This window comes from Motacilla alba, chromosome Z (assembly GCF_015832195.1).
Source record: "Motacilla alba alba isolate MOTALB_02 chromosome Z, Motacilla_alba_V1.0_pri, whole genome shotgun sequence".
NCBI lineage: Eukaryota > Metazoa > Chordata > Aves > Passeriformes > Motacillidae > Motacilla > Motacilla alba.
The window spans coordinates 11,878,506-11,896,674 of record NC_052046.1 but is presented as its reverse complement, the minus strand read 5'-3'; the positions used below and the strand labels follow the sequence as shown (position 1 = coordinate 11,896,674).

At 35.2% G+C, this 18,169-nt stretch overlaps 1 protein-coding gene across 9 annotated transcripts in view; it reads right to left on the bottom strand.

Moving 5' to 3' along the window:
• Nucleotides 1–18,169, bottom strand: part of NIPBL (NIPBL cohesin loading factor) — a 158,933-nt gene that overhangs the window by 50,704 nt on the left and 90,060 nt on the right. For 6 of the 9 annotated variants that reach the window (XM_038124293.1, XM_038124292.1, XM_038124294.1 and 3 more), the window contains one exon: nucleotides 5,889–7,409. The exons of 2 other annotated variants lie outside the window; for them this stretch is intronic. In XM_038124293.1, the coding sequence (XP_037980221.1) occupies nucleotides 5,889–7,409 (1,521 nt within the window). Of the gene's footprint in view, nucleotides 1–5,888; nucleotides 7,410–9,685; nucleotides 16,898–18,169 lie in introns of those variants that run through there. One more of the 9 variants, XM_038124299.1, reaches the window with a different exon arrangement.

Sequence of the window (18,169 nt, the reverse complement as noted above, 5' to 3'; positions counted from 1 at the left end):
TCTGTTTGCTGCAAGTATTCGCACAGAGGAAAAGAATAAACTCCAATTTTAAGTAAATAGGTTAAATTTTCTTACATGAAAAGATTCACCTAGAACAGCTGACAATGTTGAGCAACAGAAAAGTTAATTCTCCAGAAGCAAATATGAGGCTTTTTGGTATTTGTATGTAGTCAAATTTATCCTTTGGCTAGAAGAAAATTCAAGCCAAAAATTTCAAGCACATATCCCGGCACATAAGCCAAGATCAATATCCACCTTTAGATCCTTAGACACATGAACAGTCTGTATTGCATACTGTAATTGACATCAGACAAATTGCTGGGCTACATTTACACATTGCAATGCATTGCTGCAAAAATTATTTATGCAAAATAGACTTAGCTATTCCCAGAAGCAAGAGGAACTCAAGCAAGCTTCCATGTCCATGAACCAAGAGCAGTTTCAGACTTTGAAGAAACTGTTCTGACAAATTAGGTAATAAACGTGAATCACTTACATTTGCCAAAGTAATTTTTAAAAAATCAACTAATTAAACAATGCACTCCTAAATTTGCAAACAGACAAAGCATCATATTTCAGATGAATCAAAGTATAATGAAATTGGTGGGTTGGGTCAAATTCATTGTTTCTGCTAAGAATTCGATGTGACATATGTGAAGTTTACTCTTCCTATCCAGAAAAATACTATAGGAGCAAGAATCAAAATATTTACCTTAGCAGCAATGTCTAAAGTAGGAAACAAATAGCAGGAAAGCAGCCACTAGGCAAGGCTCTGTGCTGAAAATGTCACTTCTATTACCAGTAACAGATCAACATAGGGAATTACTCCATGGTGCAATGGCTGATTCCTGCTATGTACCAATACCAGCTTATCCAACATCTACTTCTGAAAAAATAACACCAAAAATGAAGGCCCCAGAGAGTATGTACAATGCCCACACAAATCCCAGCTACCTTCTGGAATGGGACAGACGCACCATACCTTAAAATTCCCTGCAAGTAGGAGCAAAACCATTCCAGTGCAAAGTGTGTTGGAGAAATCAGATCTTCCTAGACTTTAACAAATTATATATAGTTTAGACTTTTAACTAAACAATGCTTGGAATATTTTTCAAAATGTGAACCTTTTAATCCAGGAAAAAAACCCCAAATAATCAGGGTTTAATTAACAAAGTGCATATTAAGGTGGACCCTCTGCAAACCCAACAAGTATTTTAAAGTACTTCTAATGGCACAAGGGTGAGCCAGTCCCTCTTCTAGTCTAGTCAAGATGAGAGGAAGAAGTCATTAATATACCGGAAAAGAGAAAAAACTGGAAGACTGTAGAACTCGTATGAAAGTCATAGCTGTTTTTCTATAATTACAATAAAAATTTAGTTTGAAGAAGGTTTAAACATTTGAGACAAGAAGAATCATTATCAATTTTCTGCTGTAAAAGCTGAAATACTAGTTTTTTCCTCTGATATGTGACATAATTTTCTACAGATCCACCTGGTGCTGCATCCATAGAAGATGGTCAGCAGGTTATTACTCTGGCCTTGACACATGCAAATGCTACCAGGAACTTCAGAACAGTGATTTCAAATTCAAGACATATGAACTGAGGATTTTCACAATGCTAACCTTTACAAAAGCACAATTTTATTGGAAGCAAGCTGAGTTTCAAATTTTACCTTTCCCAAGGTAGTATGTTTTTACTCCAGTTATTTCCTTGTGGCTGCTCTGATTTTGGAGTGTGTGTTTCAGCATTAAGAAATTGTTATTTTGGAAACAAATTTGTGTGAACTCTAAAATTTGATGTGCTAACATCCATAACCCAATTTTGCTCTTACAGAATTCCTGTACATGTAGGATTTAAACAAGGTTTAGAACTGGTACTTCTTTCTGCCCACAGATTTCATCGGTACCATTAAGCACCTTTTGGCTATACTAACTAGAAATCAGTAACAGGCATAACAAGTTCACCCAACTGAGCCCACACAATCTGTACACAGCTTTTCACCCTGAAATACTCCCTTTCTTGTCACTACTAGAAGATAACTGATTGCTGTTTCCCAAGTGAAATGATTTCCAACTGTGCTAGAACCCAAAGACAGACTGTCCTGTTACACAAACATCAAATCAGAGTTACTACAGGCTCTGAAAAAATCACCTGGAATTAAAAACAAACAAACCAGAATCCCCAAACAAACCATGTAAGCACAGAACAAAAAGAATCCAGAAGCATTGTTTTAATGACATAAAGATGATTAAGCAGTAAGATTTTTAGCTGATCCTGTAAAGAGTATGTATGAAGAGCACCTTCAAAGAAACGTCAAGTCTTTACTCAAATTTCAGATCAGAGCAGCAGGAAACATAGTATATTTAGGAAGACTTGTAGTGAGCAACAAAACCTTATGTCTTCAGTTCTGTGTTGTGAAGATAATTAAATCCCACAACAATCTACACAATGGAGGAATGGCATTCAGATCAGATTTTTTTTTCCCTTAAAACAACAAACTCCTTTAGGTGATATAGGAAGATCCAAAAGACGCTTATTTTCCAAAGACAATCCTTCAAACATATTACAAACCTACTCAGACATCTTGCACAGATAGTTGCAGTTTCTCTCATTACTTATACTTAACAAAGGAAAATTTGTCCTGTTCAGCAGCAGTAACAGTGAAGCTGCTAACAGCTCCCATCCCAACACAGCTGATCAGCATAGCTCTAAAAAAGCAGCAGAGAAGGTGTTCACTGAAGCTCTGAAAAGAAAGGACAGCAAACATGACCTCCTCATTGCAGGCACAGGCTTAAAGGGGAAAGTTTCATGGGTCCCACAACAACATACATTTGCATTAAAACCAAGATAAAAGACATTAACAGATGTTAAATCAGACAAAGAAAACGTCACAGTTCATTTTGACCTGGACAAAATTGGCCACAAGACTTCACCACAAGACCCTGTAACAAAAATACTATGAAAAAAGTCCATAACTTTCCTCTGAGATTCAGTGTATCTTTCAGAAAAATGCTCAAAGATCAGGGGAGAGGGAGAAAAACTACTTCTTCCTTGTAAATACCAAGGATTGATTGACTGACACTTGGATTGATTTAATATTAAGGGTCACATACTGTGGCTATCCCTCCCATTCATAACTGGATGCAATTTCAAACATGTCTATAAAATTTGGTGACAATATTACCATGTCTTTTTGAAGTTCAATGCAATAAAGGCACAATTTAAAAATTTAAAATTTACTAACACAATGCAAAAAGTTGTATGGACTTTCAGTTTGCAAAGAATTAATTGTAACTTAATGTGAGTCAATTTTATTGAGTTTTGTCATGAATGGGAATTAGCCCCTTAAGACAGAACAACTATCTAAATGGTGTTTTGAACTAGCTGAACAATCCTATTTTAAACTGCATTTCAGATAAATTACAGCGATGATGTTGTACATGACAAAGCCAGGAGAAGACATTTTCTTGAGGAAGGGATGGATGAGAAAGCAAAAAAGAAAGGACAAGAGATACAACGGTAATGAAATAAGAGAAAGTAAAATATACTAAGCTACATGGCATAAGAGGCATGTGAGAAGTTGAATAATGATGGTAAAAGGCAACACTGGAAAAGAATTGCTACAATCTACTAAGTAGTATAGGATGAACTAAAAGAAGATTTATGGAAATTACAGTTCCTAGTGTATTAAAAACTTTATAACTAAAAATGGCACCAAGTAAAACTGTGAACACTATTTCAACTGGATTGAGGACACCGTGTCAGTGGCATGAATACATCTACATCAGTTAGCTGTTGACAAATAGACTGTGCCTTATGAAAAGAGATAACTTTATAAAATTTGTATCTTTTCAAACACTGGAATTCACCTGGTTAATTAACATGTGCTCTAGGAAGTAAGTTACCAGAAAAAAAAACAAACCACACCAAAACTAAATATACACATCAAAAATCCGCAGTTCAAAGATACTTTCTCCAAAATCTGTCTGCTGAACACTCAAAACATGATTTGTAAGATAAAAATAGTTACATTATTCTTTTCAAGAAATCTATTTCTAGTATCATGGTAAGAACCTAATTCCGAATACAACTGCAAAAAGACTTGTATCAGATTCACACCATTTTTTCCCTGTAAAACATGACCAAGCTACTTCAAAGTGCAAGAAATGCAAGAAAATGATGACTTCAGAAAGAAAAAAAAATGCAGAAAAACATTGTAGAGAAATTATAAACCTAACTTTAAAATCAATGCACTGCTCATCTGTGACAGCCATTAGAATCATACCAAAAGTCATTAAAACCTTTACACATTACTAAAGCATTCTACATACATAACCACATATAATACAGACCACAAGAAAAAAGTAATTCAGAAACATTTTAGAAAGCATACATACACTGCCTATCATTCAGAAGACCTATAACTGATTTTCTGCGCATAAAAATGTGTGAATTCAAAATCTATCCTACTAAGACTAGACCTGAGTTTCATCAGAATGTTTTTAGCATTTCCTATCAAGGACATAAGGGTTTCATCTGAAAGCTTCAGATTAAACTTAGAACAAAGACATCATATCTTTATGGCTAACTCTAGATACCTATTATTAGAAATTGAAATTTTGCCTCTTTCGAACTTCAAAAAGGGACAGGGATAATGTTCTTATTTCCAGGACAAAGAGAAATCCCTAACAAGGAGGCTAATATTTTACAAATATGTAAAATACATTATAAATTATTATTAAGGCCTTTTAGAGTTAATATAAACTGGTTAGTAGACAGAAAACAGGCATAGCACAAGAAATTAATGATACAGAAAACACCTCTTTAGAAGTGCACATAAAATAGTCATACATTCATGGAGATGATTTCTACATCATTTCTTACCAGATCAGCTATGTAAGAAAATGTTTTAAACTTGAATTCATTATACACTTTGAAATGGATTTACACATGATCCTGCATACAGTTGTAAACCTCTCTTCTGGTTTTTATCAGTCTATTTTAAGGCATGACAACTCTATAAATATGACTAAATAAGAAATTTAAATTCCTTAAATGTTAGATGTTAAAAAAAGGAAATCCAACCAGTCTACTTCAGTCTGAAACCAAAGAAGCCAAAATGAAAGCACCAAGAAAAAAAAAAGTGTTAAATCTGCAAAAGAGACACGCAGTTAAATATCAAACCTACAAGCTATTCTAAATTATTTCCTGTCCATATTACTAATTTCAAAATGCCAGCTAATTGTTCAGCTTTCTTCTTTCTGCATATAATGGACACTAGAGACAATGATATAAGAAGTCTCCTACAGACCAAACGTTTTTTCTAAGTTACTGTCACAAAGTCTCAAGTATGGAATCTCCTCAACTGATTTGTGTCTACAGTGTTAAAGAGGTAGATGGGACTTTGCAACTATGTTCTTACTACCACCATGTTAAGACATGCTTTGGAAAACCCATTTAACTTCGAATTAAATACAAAGACTCTTAGGGCTTGCATACTTAGTATTCCTCATCATTCCAGCTATAATATTTACTGTAGTGGCAATCCTTTATACAGACACGCCTAAACCAGGTAAAATTATACACACAACAGTTACATTTCACCAGATAAATTACCATATAAAACTAATGCAGCTGAAGTACATCTTAAGACCACTTAAGTGTTGCCAGATTAAGTACTTGTACTGAAGTAAATAATTTTAGGTACATTTCTAGCAAGATTTCTGATAATGACAAGTCCTTAGACTAGTTTCACCTAATTTCTCACCATATAAGCAACCATATAAACTATCAAATGTTTGTATTTCATTTCTAACAGCAGAAGGAGAAAGTCTACAAGAAGTCAAGTGTAAAAGACACAATGCAATTAATATTAAAACAATCTTACCTTTATTAGGTTTGGATGACTTGTTCTTGTTAGGTTTAAAACAAGAGCCCCTCGATTTATCTTCTCTGTCCTTAATAAATTTCTGCACATCATCCAAAGAAAGCTTTTGAAGAACAACTACAGGCTTAGCTCCTTTATTTAGATCTTCAACTAGCCCAATCTTCTCTACTTTGTCCTTATGTTCACCTCTAAATTCAGTTTTCCTTGACTCCTGAGTAACATTGCCATCTTTATCACGCTTGATTTTTGGAATGACAAAATGTTTCAATGCACCAGATCTTGCCCCCAACAAATAACTGGGAAACTCTGCTTTATTGTCACCATGTGCTTTATTACTATCTACTTTACTCTTATTACCATCTGTCCTTCGTTCATCCTTGCTGTTTGGTGACTTAAAACCAGGTTTATCAGGCCTTGATTTGCTAGAATCCCCTTTACCTTCCTGTTTAATACGAGGGCTGTCAGGCCTTGATTTCTGATCCCCAGAAGAAAACCTTGAATCACCAGATTCATGCCTATATTTCCTTTCAAATTTCTCAGGTTTTGAACCATCAGATTTAATACCATGCTTAGAATCATGTTCATTTTTGCTTGAGGATCTCAAATATTCAGGCCTTCTGATCTTGGATGGATCTCCTCTGTATCTCTCTGACTCCCCCCTGTCCTCAGATCTTTGTTTAAGGCTGTCATGGTCACGCCTTGGTGTGTCAGAACCTGAGCGCCCATCAGGCCTTGGTTTTGTTGGATCAGGTCGACTTTCAGGTTTCATCCTTGAAGGATCAGATTTCACATCTAGTTTGTGCCTAGATATTTCGATTTTCTTGTCTGACAAAGGTTTATTGGAGTCCCTCCTATTATCATGTTTGTGTTTAGGTGTTTCAGGCCTCCCTTCACTCTTCTGTTTTGGTGTTTCAGGTCTGCCTTCACTCTTCTGTTTCGGCGTTTCTGGCCTTTGCCGTATTTCCTGTTTGCCATTATTTTGTTTTCCCTCATTTTGTTTCATCTCCATTTGCCTGCTCTCATTTTGTTTCAATTCTGTCTGTCTGTTCTCATTTTGTTTCATTTCCATTTGTCTGCTTTCATGTTTCACTTCTAACTGCTTGCTCTCATTGTATTTACTCTCCAACCGTCTGCTCTCATTTTGCTGGAATTCCATTTGTCTGTTTTCATTTTGCTGGATATCTGTCTTTTGACTTTCAAAGTCTGACTTTTTCCTAAAAATTTCTGGATGGTTTTCAGGTTTAAATTTAAGAACTCCAACAGTGTCTTCTTGGGGAACACACATAAACCCGTCATTATACTGCTTAATTTCTTCAGGTTTTTTGATGGTGTCCAAATCCTGAGTTACTGTTGCCTGAGAGTCTGCTCTTCCTGCTTGCTGCAGATCAATACTAACCATCAGTGCTGGCCGTGCCCCATTTCCTGCAGAACCTGTCTCCTGAGAAGCTGTTCTATTTCCTCCAGTAGCACCTCCAGCCTCTGGTGGTTTGTTTTCTTGTTTTCTCTTCTTTAGAGGCTTATCTGCAAGTCAAAACAGAAAAAAATCACAAATTTTATATAAAAACTGATAAACGTTTGAGGAAGAATGTCCATTCCCTTCCACTCCCACAATGAATCCTGCATAGCATGGATGTGCACGCAAACAAAATCCACTGAATTTAAAGGCAAGAATAGGACTTCTCTAACTAACACTTTTTCATGTATTCAGACTATCATTCATTGTCCATCTCTCACAAATGCCAGCTAATCATTAAAAAACCCTCCCTCAAAACATATGAAATCAAAGGTCCTGTATAATTCTCAAGTGAACCACCTAATAAAGCAGCAGCAATATATAAGGACCAAAAAAACCCACCCCATTTAAGAAACCCCCAAACTATTTAATTACACTTGAAGCAGAAGTCTGAGAAGTCAAAGTCAAGGGGCAGGTCCAGAACTATTTTTTGAGGAATACTAATATAGAAGGTATCTTCTGCAGATCCAACCTGCTTTATTACGCAAGTACTAAGCAAGGATCTGCAATGACAGAGGTTTTCCCTACTTGGTTCAGTGGATCAGCTGGACTTCATACATATTTTAGTCAGGGAACACACAAACAATGAACAAAACTGATAAAGTAACTATTCCACCCCTCCATGCTTCTCTTTGAAACAAAGCAGTAAACCAAGGGTTGGAGTCTCTACCTTAACACAGGCATATTAGGTGGGGGACCACTACACACTTAAAAACTTGAGTAATTTTCCCTTTGCAATCATAATACTTTTTATAGATGAAACACAAAGTACAGTGATAATTTTCTGTTGAGAACCTGACTCTGCAATAAGCCTTTCAGTATACACTAAAAAAACATTAGGAGCAGAATACAGAAAAATTAAGTCAACCACCTGTAATTTGGTAGAATTCATAGAAATGAGAAGCACATGGAAGTATCCAAAAGAGTATATTCTACCCATATAAAACTACTACCCATTTATATTACCAACACAGAACTCTAAACTAAAATGTAAACTAGATGCTCTACCTGCACTAAGGCTTATATTGTCATTTCTCAACTAATAATTTGTTGAAAAAAAATTACTTTCTCTGTAATCAGGGAATATGATTGTAAGTCTAAGGAATTACTAAACATAGATCTATTGCCGAAATGCCTAGACCACAAATGCAAAACAAGAAAAATACCATATTTTGTGCCTAGGTTTGTGGTGCCTTATCACCAGATGCAATCAACCAGCTTTCCTACTCAGAGCAGGTGAACGAACAGTAAGGAGGATGCAATCAAGAAACAAGGAAATAAATGTCAATAAAAAAACCCAGACAGTCCTCTGGAACTGTAAACCAGAATCACAACACATGAATTCTAATTTCTTGTAAGTTTTCAGAAGATTCTTATTTAGAAATACATGGAAGGATCACCTCCAAAATTAAAATTAGGCCACAATAACAAGCACAACAACATGGTCAATTCCAGTGATGTGAACAGGCCCTATCATTTTCATCCTCAAATCTATTTGGATATCTCTAACTTTCTTAAACTCAAAAATTTTGTACAAGATTTAATGGCTGGAAGACAGTAAAGACAGATACAATAAACTCCATGCAGAAACCGATCAACTGCAAATAAAGAATTTTGCAAAGCTCAACAGAAGCCTGTAGGAATGAATGCCAATTTTATGACAGACATGTGAGGCAAAATAAATTTTCTAAATCAAAGATGCAGCTTTTTAGCATGGAGATTTTTGCTTTTTCTGTGCTACAGAAATTTCTGGATTCATATGAGGACTTACATAGATGAATTTTTCTTCACTATGGATTAGAACAAATATACATACATCCACACTCATCATTACCCTACTTCTCAATTAACACCCTTTACATTTTGAAATCTAAGTTCTAAGTTTTGAAATCTAAGTTAAGAAACTCGTATTCTTATGAGAAAGTTGGTCAGCCTTGTCATTTTAGTCCAGAAAAGGCCAGACACACTGAAAAAGTCCTGAAAAGCTGTGATGATGGATCTAACAGTAGTCTTTAGGACGTTACTGTTATTCATTATCTGCCCCATTTCTTTAACTGAAGTTATCATCTGTAGCAGAAGGGAACAAACATACATTCATATTTCCACAACTACTGTTTAATGCATCACCCCAAGGCACTAGTGAAGGTGGTTAGCATTAACCTACCAGGCTGAATGATTCAGCTTTAAGCAAGAAAATGCTTTCCTCTCTTATGCCTATTATAGGAGCAGATGGCCAGGAGCTGTGATGCCTTAGACAGCTGTAGCTGGATCAACCAAAACTCACCTTTCAGAGCCCTCATGCTGAAGGCACCAAGAACAAACAACCAAAACAATTCAATTTTCTTGCTTGGACTTCTGTAAATGACCAGGCTCACATGCTGCTGCTCTTCATCATCCAAAATGTCAAATTGTAAGTTGAGAACACATAAGTAGATGATCACATCACAACTTGGTACACATATTCCCTCTAAATACATAGCTCTTCTGATGCACGTTCTTCATTTATCTTGACATTAGAATACTGATGTTTTAGTAACTTGATATCTTGCCTGAGAAGAAAGGGACACCTTCACAGTTTTATTTTCTTAGATGGCAAGGTGACTGCAGAGTTACAGATCACTCACAGATTTCTTCTTATTTCCAGTACATCTTGAAAGTGAGCCTCAAAACCAGACTCAATCATTATCACTTTGCCTCTAGATCTAGGACTAAAAAAGCTGTCCTAAGCATAAGAAAATATCCAGTTAAACTAGGGCAAAAAAGGTAGGATGAATACATAGTACCACTGCCTTCATAAAGCATAATGAAAAAACTCCATTGAATAAGTACAAAAACTTTTTAAGCTGACATAATAGCTACAAAAATTTGAAAGCTGAAACATACCATTGGGTTCTAAAGGCTTCATAAAATCTTGAACTCATTTTGACTCAGCTATACAAGAATTAGAATCAGTGAGGTGAGAAGAGAGTAGTGAACCTCTAAAAACAGATGTCTTCAGATCTTCTCTTTTACAGTTGAATATACACAAGTTTGCATACAGCTTCTTCATTGTCAGGAGTCCAAAAATGAACAGATGAATTTTTGCAATATCCACTGAAATATACTTCATATCCTTCAAGGCATCAGTATTCAAACTTCATTCCACAGACAGCAGTATTTTTTTGGAGGGAAAAATATTGGGGTCTGGGACTACACCAAAATATCAGACTAATGTCTTTCTTTGAAGTCTTACAGACCTAGATCTGAAGGTTGCTGCAGTTCCAAATATATTGGCTCACAATCTCTTTAGTCCAATAAAGTGTGATCAGGATGTTGTTGCTTCAATCTTTATAACAGTTTTCATAGTAAAATGAATAGGTATTAAGTTACAGAAGAGCTTTCTGACTATATTAATGATTGGGTATACTAGTTTGTTGTTTTCAGATTCTTTTCAAAACAATTACTCACTCCTCCTTCTTTCTCTGAGGTTGTAGATATACTCAAAATATACCTACATTTTTTCCGATTCCTTTAACAAATTCATAGTAGTTTGGAGAACAGTTACTCTATGTATGAATCCTTTTGACTTAGCAAATTATAAGAATGTTCTCTTTACCTTGCAACATGCTCACTAAAAGGCAGTACCTTGGAACTCAAAGCAGGATCATAAACTACACTATACTAAAAAATAGTAGAGCTGCTCTATCAAATGAAACGATTCACCATGGCACAAGCTTGACATGGGAAAAAATTAGCTGGATTTCCAAGCGGTAATCTCCCACCAATCCTCTTATGAACAGTATTCCTGGAGAGGAGGTTATGGCCTTCATCTTTGGAAATATCTCTATCAAAGTTATGAGTACTTTAAGATTTAGAATTTAATTAATTAATTACTGTGGAACCTTTTTGCAAAGAACCACATTGCACTGAAATAACCACAGACGTCATGAGATACATTTCTGCTGAAACTACAAGGCAATTGTGATTTGAAGACCATTCATCATGGAAACAGATATGCTTGGAAGCTGAGGAAGTGTTAGAAGCAGCAGGTGGATGAGGAGAGCTGTATTATAAATGCATCTCTACTCCTTCACTCACCCTGGAATCTTTCCAAAGCAACAGTCAAGATACCATTAGCACTGAAACCCTCTATATTACTGCTTGCTATCAAGCCTGATGATTGCCTTAAATCCCAGAATAAACTCTTTAAACAACGGAGTATAACTGGATGATACTCAGTTCTAGAACTGCTTGGTCTAACAAATTGAAAATGGGTCTTTCATAAGTATCTATGAAAGGTAACAAGTCTAAATAATAACCATGAGCATGGTTGATAAGCTTTCTTTTAGCAGAATGGTAACAATTCCTTCTATTAATACTATTTGGTGTACTTATAAATAGACCTAACAGATAAATTTTTACACCCTGCAAGGGACTCAGCGGAAGACTTCATATTCAAAATGGTTATATGTGAATGTTCTCCTTTTCAGGGACACAAAACAGATTGATCCTCTTATGCTGAATTCTAGATGAACTATTTAAATGGTAATTGAAAGTATAAATTTTCTCTTTGTAAAGGATAACCTTTAAGAGTTTTAAGTCTTTAAATCTGTAACTCTTCTAATCTCTCACATCAGAGGTTACTAGGGTATGCTTCCACTCATTTGAAATAGCACTTATTTAATTATATCACAAATTAACAAATTTAACTCAATATACTAGTCCTAAGATGTAATTACATATTGTCAAACTTTCTATTTTTTAGCATCAGAGACAAGTCAGACACAGACCAATTATAAGCTTATCTTATTTAAGCTTTCTAATCAAGATGAGAAATTTTCTACAAATGACACATAGCTAAATGTTCAAATAACAAACATGTCTACTGTTAACTGTTTCCTTTTCTTGGTTATTTTCCACAGATCTCTTTGAAGCTGTCTAAGTGCCCTGTCCCCCCAGCTAACAGTGCTCTGTAGACCACAAGAATCTAATCTGTATACAAGGAATCTTTAAAATTACTTTAATGGTACTAATGGATGACCTATCAGTGGAGTTAGGACAAATATCCATTCTTTTCAGCTCCTTCATGTATGCACAGTCCATAAGAGTTTGTTCTCATCTGACTTCCCCTCAAAGTCTTATGCCAAATGAAAAAAAAGAATTGTACAATCAAACAGAACCCTTCCCTTCAGCAGAAGATATTTCCACACTACTAGCTCTTCCCCTTGAAGGAGAGATACAGCCAACAGAGGGCGAAGATTTTATTCTCACTACTTCTTCCCTAACAGAAGAAATCAAGAAAGTACAGTCATGAACCTCATATAGGAAGGTTTATAGAATGGTACATAATTCCAAAAATCTCTGAAGAGACCAGAGGACTTCCAGCTGCTGCAGTTCAAAGAAACAGACTTGCAAGACTCAGAACAGAAACACCTGCTACTCTTTAGCAACCTGTTAAAAGACTTCATCAAATTGCTGGTCATCATCCAAAAAGGAAACCCCATCAGAATGATGTCTAAACTCACTCAGTTTAAAACACAAAAAGGCTACAGAGATCCCTGACATGCCTTAAGGTGTAGTAAACTTCATCAAAATTAAGATTCTGAAGTTTTGATTGTTTTCTTAGATGTAGCAATAACACAATCATCATAGTGTCATATGAATTTTTCTGCTTTGGGACGTCTGGTTGCTCACTATTCTCTGTCAATTATAGTATGACAAAGGAAATGCTACACCAGGAAATAACAAAAAATTGAACTGCAGAAAAGTATAATCAAATATCGACATTTGTTTAGAGATTGGAAAGTCTAACTTAAGCTCCCTGAATTTAATATTGCTTTCATAAACCATATGACTTTATGAGATAGATTTTTCAGCATAAATGCTAGGTTTTAACCATGTGATTTTGCACAAAATTACAGTTTTGTAAACTCAAAATATCTGAGCAAAACCCCAAGTGCACTTAGTTTAAAATATCCAGTGCAGCATCTAATTCCACAAGAAAAATGCAACACACTAACATCAGAATGAAAACTCTTAAGCATCATGGCTAACATTATCCAATTAGATTTTAATTCACTGGTATAGACAGAAAACTTTAGAAATAAGCAGTGACTTTCTCTTCCCCCTTCCAACTGTCGATTTTGTTCTGCCTTGTACTCAAAAATATCTTCAATTAACTAGATTAACATTTATATTCCATGACAATGAAAAAAAAGAATTTGTGTCTTCTTAAGTTGATGTCAGCACAAACTTAGTGACTGTGAACTACAGAAATGCTGGGCTTAAGCTTTTAATAGGGTTTATTAACTACTTGTGCCATTTCTTTATCAAGATTTAAATCAATTATAAAGAAATGTCTGTCCTAGAATGTAAGTCATTATGGGGTTAATGGTATCATAAATCCTCTCATCCAACAGGTACAATCAAGGGTATAGATTACATGCAATTTATATTGAATTTCCTAGTCTTAATTTACAGTGTAGGCTGAAACAAAGAGGGTTTCTTGCTAAACTGCTACAGTTTAGTTATTTTCTACACCTTCTTACAAGAGCTGTTTTCTGCACTATCATCTGTAAAGTACAACCCAGTATAAATAGAGGAATTTTGATTTCATTTTACATATGAGCACAAATAAAAATGCTATTAAATTATATGATCCTTTTTTTTTAAAGAAAAGCATTTTTTATTTCTAAAGTATATTAATTTTTATAAAAACTGTAAAAGGAAGTAACTTTTCACAGATAGGTGTAAACATTGCAATATTTCATTGCAATTCCTCTAACAGAACAGGAATTTCTTCCCTTTACTTTTCTTAAAACATGTCTGAACACACACAAACACAAAATCTGTCTTTTATAGGACCTGGAGGCTGCAAAGCTGTGTTTTTTTGGAAGAGCTATATAAGGTGCCAGTTTCATCCATTACATCACACTACAAAATGCAGACCTAATGAAAGTTTGTATACACAAAACACATGATACCTAAGTCTCACATTCTACTATAAAGACACTCATTTATCTTTCACACTCTATCTCTTCACCTTCTGGTATTAGTGACTGTAATCTGCAAGATTACTATATAAATTACTACTTGTAGCTCCATTTTAAAGGAAATAAGCCCCTACAATATATTTTTGGAAATGAATGCTAATATACTGGTTATAATTACACATTGTCACTTCAATAATTAACTACATAAAATTAGACATAAACAAACTAATTCTTAATAGTATTCTTCTATTGGTTTCCTCTTTAGGAAATTTTATGGGGGAGATGGGTAATGGGGAGAAAGGGAGAGTAGCTGAGTAAGAACTTAAAAGGTAAGAGAAAAAGGTTACTTACCTATAACTGTAGTTTTGAGAGTTTTGCTCCGGCAGATTCACACTCTTGGGATGTGTGTCTCTGCTGCTAAGGGCTTGGAACGAACCAAAAAAAGAAGGGCCCACAGCAGGCATCCAAATGCCCCCTAACTGATCCAATTATTGGAAATAAAGTTATTACAGCTTCACTTCTTCCTAATTCAAAGGATCCACAGTAAGATTCCAAAGAAGTGGGTAAAATGGATCCTCGGGGTAAAATATATATGGAAAAACACACACATACAAGTTCGTTTGTCTCATTAAAAAAAATTTCTAATGCTTTTAAGTTTAAAAAAAATATTAGCCTCCTAATGAAATGGTTAATGATTTGATTACTCTTTCACAAATGCCAGAAAACAAACTTCTGCCTTTTACAAGCAGAACTCCTTAATCTGTTAAGACAGCTGTATTATACAAAAGTATCTTTGAAGAAGTCTAAAACCTAACTACACAGTCCTGTATATGGAAGAGCTCAGATGAAAATGTAGCAAATCTGAATAAAATAAAAAAGCTAAATCAATTTGCAAGAGAGTATCTGAAAGAGATGGGTTTCTTTCTGGGATTTTATGAAATTTTCAAGGTTATCTTCCCTTTTTCGTGTCGCTAAAAGACTCCGAGCTCCTTTTAGCATGAATATGTTAAACATTTTTGTTTCACAGTATCTGGAGGTTTTAGAAAAGCTTGAAAGATCTTGATGTATAAACTTTGCATCTGCAAATAAATTCTGTAGCAGGTCTAAGTCTTGAAAAAGAAGAAGAAATTAATGTAATGTTCTAGGAAAGGTTGAGTCTAAAAGTGATGGACTAATTTTGAATTACTTAAATACATATAAAAACAATTAACTTTACCTGAACAGTGGCAAAGCACAAGTTAATGCAAAGAACTGATGTTACCAAAATGAAATTTCTCCCTCAACATTCCCGTCTCCCAAAAGGAAAAAAGATGCCTGAGAACAACAGAAATTCCTAGGACAATTTCTAAAACTTAATAGGATTTCCTGTAGTTTCTTGGAGTAGTCAATTTCAGAATTGTTGAATGAACAAAGCACAATTTCTGTTAAGGGAACAAAACTAGTTCAGAATATAGATCTCTACTTGTTTCAAAAGCCTTCAACTGCACCAAGTAGTACAGGAAGCGTGACTACTGGCAGTAGTTAGAAGAGAAGAAAGTGTGAATTAAGTTCCACTACTTTTTTGAAGAAATTATATCATCAAAATATCACAATGTAACCAAAACAGAGGATGATTTATCTGTCAATCATTACAGAAAAAGTCAATCCACTACTCTAAAATCCCTTTTGAATCACTTTTTTTCCAACTCAGATAATCTGAATCTTGATAAATAATAGCTAGATCTATCTGTAATACTACACATTCTTTTGAAAGAGAAGATATGATCTAGTATTGATTGACATATTTTATCTGATGAGGGTATAGAGGCCATTGTGAGGGGAGCAGTGGAAACTGAAGACCTGAGATATGCCATGTTCCATGGACTATTTAGCAGTACTGAAGCTATTAAATATAAGAGATGTATTAGAATGTAACTTTTGGTGCCAAATGCCTAGATCTTCAAAATCTCCTTTCACTAACAGATACAGAAAAACTATTTGTTAAATTAATCAACAGAGAGACTTTCTTGAGGATAAAGTAGAAAGAGGAGACAAACTCCTGCCCTTCCACACAGAGGACAAGGATGAAACACACTTGGTTAACTTTGCACCTCTCTATCATGATATATGAAGAGGACACACTCCACTTAATCCAAGAGCCAAGCAGCCCAAAAGCATAGAATTATAAAAACATAGCTACAAAAAGCGCTCGGATATGAGGAAGGAAGACTACATTATAAAACCACTCTTTACGCTTATCTGACGCACAGTAGCTCAAATTTGTCAGATTTTGAATTAGTGATTTTTGCACTAAAGATTCCTTTTCATGAGGCAAAAGCATGAAAATCTGATTTCAAAAGATAAGCTGCTTTTCAAAGAAGAAGGCACTTCTGCAAAACCCTGTGTTAGTTCCTCTTCTGAAACTCAGACTGCTTCCCCACTTTGAGAGGCTTTGTTTTGTGGAAGCTAAATATTTTAACAGCTTCATTAGAAACTATGATTTGTTACAGAAAGTAATATAATTACCACAAGGCTCTAATCACCATTTACCACAGTACCAAACATAATAAAAGGACCTCAGCATTCAAAAAAAAAAACCCACCAGACCTCACCATTGCCTTAGACAAGGTGCATAATTTTTAGCAAGAATATCCCCCCAAAATCTCTGCTGTTTCTCTGAAAAAATCTCTTCCACACTACTGGTTATTAGCCTCAGAAGAACATGTCCTACGCAACCAAACCCTTACTGTTAAAAAGTAAGCATCTGAAAATCTGTGATGCAGCAGAGAACTGTGGAAATTTCATGTCTAAAATAAAGGACAGAAGAGACCACTAATCTACTATCAAAACTGTTGAGTTCCACTTTACTGAAAGTAATTTATGGAAACTGGTGTGAGTATACACAGAAAACACAGTATGGCTGTAATACGCATTCCCATGCCTCTGTTACAAAAGCAATAAAGACGCTTTCATGCATGTTTTAGCAGGTGCTAGCATTATGAGTAAGTTCTCTGAAAGGATGCTTGCTGTTGTAAATCATCAGCTGGCTCTAGGCACTCCCACTCTAATTAAACTGAGCACTTGTTACATCCACGCTCTCTTCCGGACATATTGTCATCGGAAGTTACAGTACACGTACAAAAAGGCACAAACGCCAGGCTTCTGATAAATACACTATGCAGCTTTGCAGAAATGAATTACATATTTAGAAGTTATTCAATATGTTTCTAACAGACATATTCCTATAGGAACAATAGAGGATGCTTCCTCTTGCAGCCTCACAAAACCAAACAGCTGTAACTAGGCTAATCCCAGAGTGTATCAGCTTCCAGACATAGCACAAATTTAGAAGAAATGGCAAAAACATTACCAAAAAAATAAGAGATACATTTTTCCAAGGTAACATCTTTAGGAAATCTGTTCCACGACTGCTAAAATCTTTCTACTAAATACTATGCAGTTATGGCTGAAACCTCAAGAGCCAGAGTGAAAAAGTGAAAACGCTGCCGTCTATCATAGGGGCAACTTAGCAAAAGTGAATAAATATAGTGATAATCTGTCCCAGTATAAGGCAGCAACTCCTGTACCTGATTTACAGCAATTGTAGGAACTCAGGGAGATTTAAGACCTACCAGGGGATGCAGGTAAGGGGAACCATAAGGTCACAATCTGTGTTTGAGAAGATGGTTATTGATCAACAGGTGAACAGGAAAGGTCACAGTCTATAAAATCACTCCTTTCCCCAAAACAAACAAATCAAAGCTCTGATTACGGATGTGTAATTATCATAAACAAACTTTACAGCTAATGGTCAACAT